The sequence below is a fragment of the Adiantum capillus-veneris genome, chromosome 26 (genome assembly GCF_014529385.1).
Source record: "Adiantum capillus-veneris isolate H3 chromosome 26, ASM1452938v2, whole genome shotgun sequence".
Taxonomy (NCBI): Eukaryota; Viridiplantae; Streptophyta; class Polypodiopsida; order Polypodiales; family Pteridaceae; genus Adiantum; species Adiantum capillus-veneris.
This window is the reverse complement of record NC_140956.1, coordinates 44,033,026-44,037,003: the sequence shown is the minus strand read 5'-3', so window position 1 is coordinate 44,037,003 and position 3,978 is coordinate 44,033,026. Positions and strand designations below refer to the sequence as shown.

General features: G+C 42.5%; 1 protein-coding gene across 1 annotated transcript; it reads right to left on the bottom strand.

The window, feature by feature from the left end:
• Nucleotides 1–499: 499 nt before the first annotated feature.
• On the bottom strand, nucleotides 500–1,181 carry LOC147423349 (uncharacterized). The gene has a single exon (XM_086501882.1). It carries the CDS (start codon nucleotides 1,154–1,156, stop codon nucleotides 689–691), a length of 468 nt encoding a protein of 155 aa, XP_086358008.1. The 5' UTR covers nucleotides 1,157–1,181; the 3' UTR covers nucleotides 500–688.
• Nucleotides 1,182–3,978: the final 2,797 nt, after the last annotated feature.

The window sequence follows — 3,978 nt, the reverse complement described above, 5'->3', positions numbered from 1 at the left end:
GTAGCGTTTCTTTGTTGTAGGCTCATCCTCAATGGCAACAATATAGTACTGAAGGAGGTCCTTGATCGCGCGAAGCCCTCAGGTGAGCAACCATGAACCTTTTCGGAATATGTGCTATTTCAAGGGTTTGACATTTCTAGTTTTCGTTTACACTAGTGTGACCGGCGATCTTCGGCTGCCGCTCCTTCTCTCTCTCTCTCTCTCTCTCTCACGCGGGCTCTCAATCCACTGTCTCACCGAAAGAGCAAGGCACACAGGTCCGATGAAGGAGCGCACAACATGTGGCAAGGGGTCCCCCTTTTAAAATAGTAAAGATTAGCTCGTTTTCACCTTAGGAACAGTGATAGTGCACCACATGCAAGTCGGGGTGGATACCTGAGCACTTATGAGAATGTGAATTTGATAGACTAGAGTAAAAATTTGACAAATGCAAAAAGAGGAGGGGGGGGGGGGGGGGGGGGGGGGGGGGGGGAGAGAGAGAGAGAGCGAGCGAGCGACGCACAGAACAAGTACTTTTTATTCAAGGCAAGGGCATGAAGGAGTCCTTGTACAAAGCTGAGGTGCAAGAGACCTTAGCTAGAGCTCTCATATATATTGTGGAGGAGTTCAAGACCATTGCCCGCTGAGGTGTTCAAAGCTGAGGTGCAAGAGACCTTAGCTAGAGCTCTCATATATATTGTGGAGGAGTTCAAGACCATTGCCCCCTGCCACCACCGATCCCAGTTACAATGGAGACGGCACCCGCTTGCACGTGACCCAGCAGATTGCTGCTCCCGTCAAAGAAGTTGATGTTGAAATAAACTGGGGTGGAGTTGAACTGGAAGGTAGCCGTGTTGGCGTACAGCTTGTCGACGTCGTCCGTGAAGAGAGTGCCGATGATACTTCCCCCTCCAGGAGTAAAGAGACCTCCGCCACGGCCTTCGAACTTCTTGCTGGCTGAACCTCTCCCAGACAGACCAAGAGTCACGTAAAAGATGGCGCTCACAAGGCCTCCAGACACGAAAAATTGTGAAGACGCCCGCTGCATGGACAGCACAGAAGCCTTCAGAGTGTCCTCGTCCACTTTGCCATGCAAAGCAACGCGGAGATCGTTGCAAAGCACCTCCTTGCTCACCATGATCACCGGCGACTCCTGCTGCTCGAGAGACATGCTCATGATGACGACGCGTAAAAAAAACACACACTTATACTGTGATATGGGATGTGGTTCCGACTCACCTTAATATAGGGAAAGTGTGACGTGTCCCTATTGCTCCACGTGATCATTTCCGTCCCATCCCTCATGTCCCTATCGTACCATCCCTTGTGCATTGCTATGAAACACACAGTTATATCAGCTATGGTATCATCCCTTGTGCATTTCTCTTTTATTAAGCAACCGTTGGCTGAGTTTCCTCCTCACAAAGAAGCAAACCTGAAAAACTAGCATAAATCTAAAATTTGATTTTTGAATTATTTTCTCACATATTTCACCAATTTTTCTTCCTTTTACCAGGGTTTGCGACCAGCTAGTCTCCATTTTCAATCTGCTCAAGGCTAAGCTGACGAAATCTTTTCTTGAATACTAATTCTACTTAAACTCAACCTAATGATTTTATCACGTCCTAATTGTTTTAGAAAGCCATCGTGATTCTTTCACTTGTTTGAATTATTCCAGATTCCAGCATGTGGGTGCTCTATTGGCATAAAACACACAGCTTACTTTTACAGTTTGAATCTTTATGAGAAGCCAATGTGACCTCTACGGAAGAAAGAAAGACTCACAGTGTCCTTGTCGCACCATCATGAACCTCCCTCGTCTATAAGTGACACGGGGTTGGAGTAAGGGGATCTACGACGGGATGCTTTTTCAGCAGATTGGGGGGCATTGGACTATTGGATCAACCCAACAGGGGGGGGCAAGCTTTTATAGTACAAGTGTCACTATCATTTCAACATGTCCTAATAGGCAGGTTGGATAGGGAGCGCGAGTCTTGAGTGGGAGGTCTAGAGTTCAAGTCGCGACCCGACACGGTGGGGAGCCTAATAATTACTACATGTTGGAGATAGGATCAACGATGGATTGAATCTCTATAGTAGATCACTCGACTCTCACCCGTGGCCCTTCTCCCTTGTGGTCCTTGGCACAAAAAATTATTACTTTTTCTCCTAGAGCTTCTAGTGTTTTTTTTCAATCTTATTACACACATACTTTCAAAATATAATGTGTTGTTCATTTAAGTAGTTTGAGTAACCTATGCTACATGTGCCACGTTCTATTTTCTATCTTTGACCCCCTCTATTGCAAAAGGTGACTTTCATCCAAAGGTCCTCCTTTGCTGCAGTTTTATAAGTATCTCCATGGTCCCCATTGTCTTGAGGTGCAAGAATCATGAGCTATAGCTAAGTAAGCTTGTCATCAATAAAGGCACCATGTACACTCTTCATGTAGACTTTGGCATAGCATTTGTGTACTTAAACTTCCAAAAAATAAAAGAGGATTGACATTGTCGCCAACCATTACTTCATAGCACCTACCCCTCCAAGTAGATCACAAGAAAGAATACATGAAGACCATCTTATTTTAAAAAATTATAAAAAAGCACACTTTGGTGGTACAAAAAGGACTCTCCTTGACAGCACCTTTGACAAATCTCTGAGTTACAATTTCTACAAGTCACATGCAAAACTACCTATCATAATATATATAAGTGGATAGATCTTCAAAAGAAGAATCTAAAAACACAAGATTCGAATTTTTTTTACCAGTTCCCACTTTTTAATTGGTAGAAGTAAAAAAAGGTCCTTTTTTTGTACCACCAAACCATGCTTTTACCAAAGGAGAGTCTTAGATTTATGAAGATGAACCGCTTGATAACATTAATTGTGGCTTATACCCTTTCAGACATTTACAAATAAGTTTCACCCGATTACATTGGACTCCTCAATGTTTTACTTTAGGCTTGAATCTCTGTCGATGTCTTCACAAATTGAGATCACTTGGGTTCTACAAACACCTACCCCATCATTGCAATGCTAAAAGGAAGATTGTTCTACTTAGCGTAAGATGAATATTTTAAGCTTGTCTACATTGCTAAGAGGAAGTACAACACATATAGTGTTGGACTTTTGGTTAGGGATTTATATAGCCATTTTGCAGCCAGTTGATTAAAATAGTTATCGATGTTGGGAAGTAACAGACCTCTTCCTCTTTAGTTGGAACAAGTTCTCTGAGAAAACCTTGGAATTTTTCCTTCCGAAAGAAAAATCCTCACGAGAGACTAAGCTTATGACAAGAAGAGGGAGCCCAACCATAGAGCATGTAGATTAAGGCGCTTGTGTGACGTATCCCTATTGCCCCATGTGATCATTTTCCACCTTCATGTCCCTATTGTACCATCCCTTACAGTGCATTGGCATGAAACATAAAGCTTACTTTTACAGTTTGAATCTTTATAAGAAGGCAATGTTACCTCTATGGAAGAAAGAAAGAGTCACAGTATCCTTGTCACACCATCATGTACCTCTTTTGTGGTCCTTATCTCCAAGCCTATCGGGTTCTAAAAATTACTACTTTTACCGCTACAACTTCTAGTGTTTTTTTTCAATCTTATCACTCTCTCTCTCTCTCTCTCTCTCTCTCTCTCTCTCTCTCTCTCTCTCTCTCTCTCTCTCAAAATAGAATGTGCGGTTCACTTGACTAGTTTGAGTAACCTGTGCCACATGCACCATGTCCTACTTGCTATCTTTGAGCCGCTATATTGCAAAAGGTGACTTTCATAAAAAGGTCCTCATTTGCTGCAGTTTTATAAGTATCTCCATGGTCCACAATTTCATGGGTGCAAGAATCATGAGCTATAGCTAATTAATTTTATCATCAATAAAGGCACCATGTACTTTGGATTTACATGCTTCATGTGGACTTTGGCATAGCATTTGAGTACTTAAACTTCCAAAAAATAAAAGATGATTGACATTGTCGCCAACCATTACTTCATA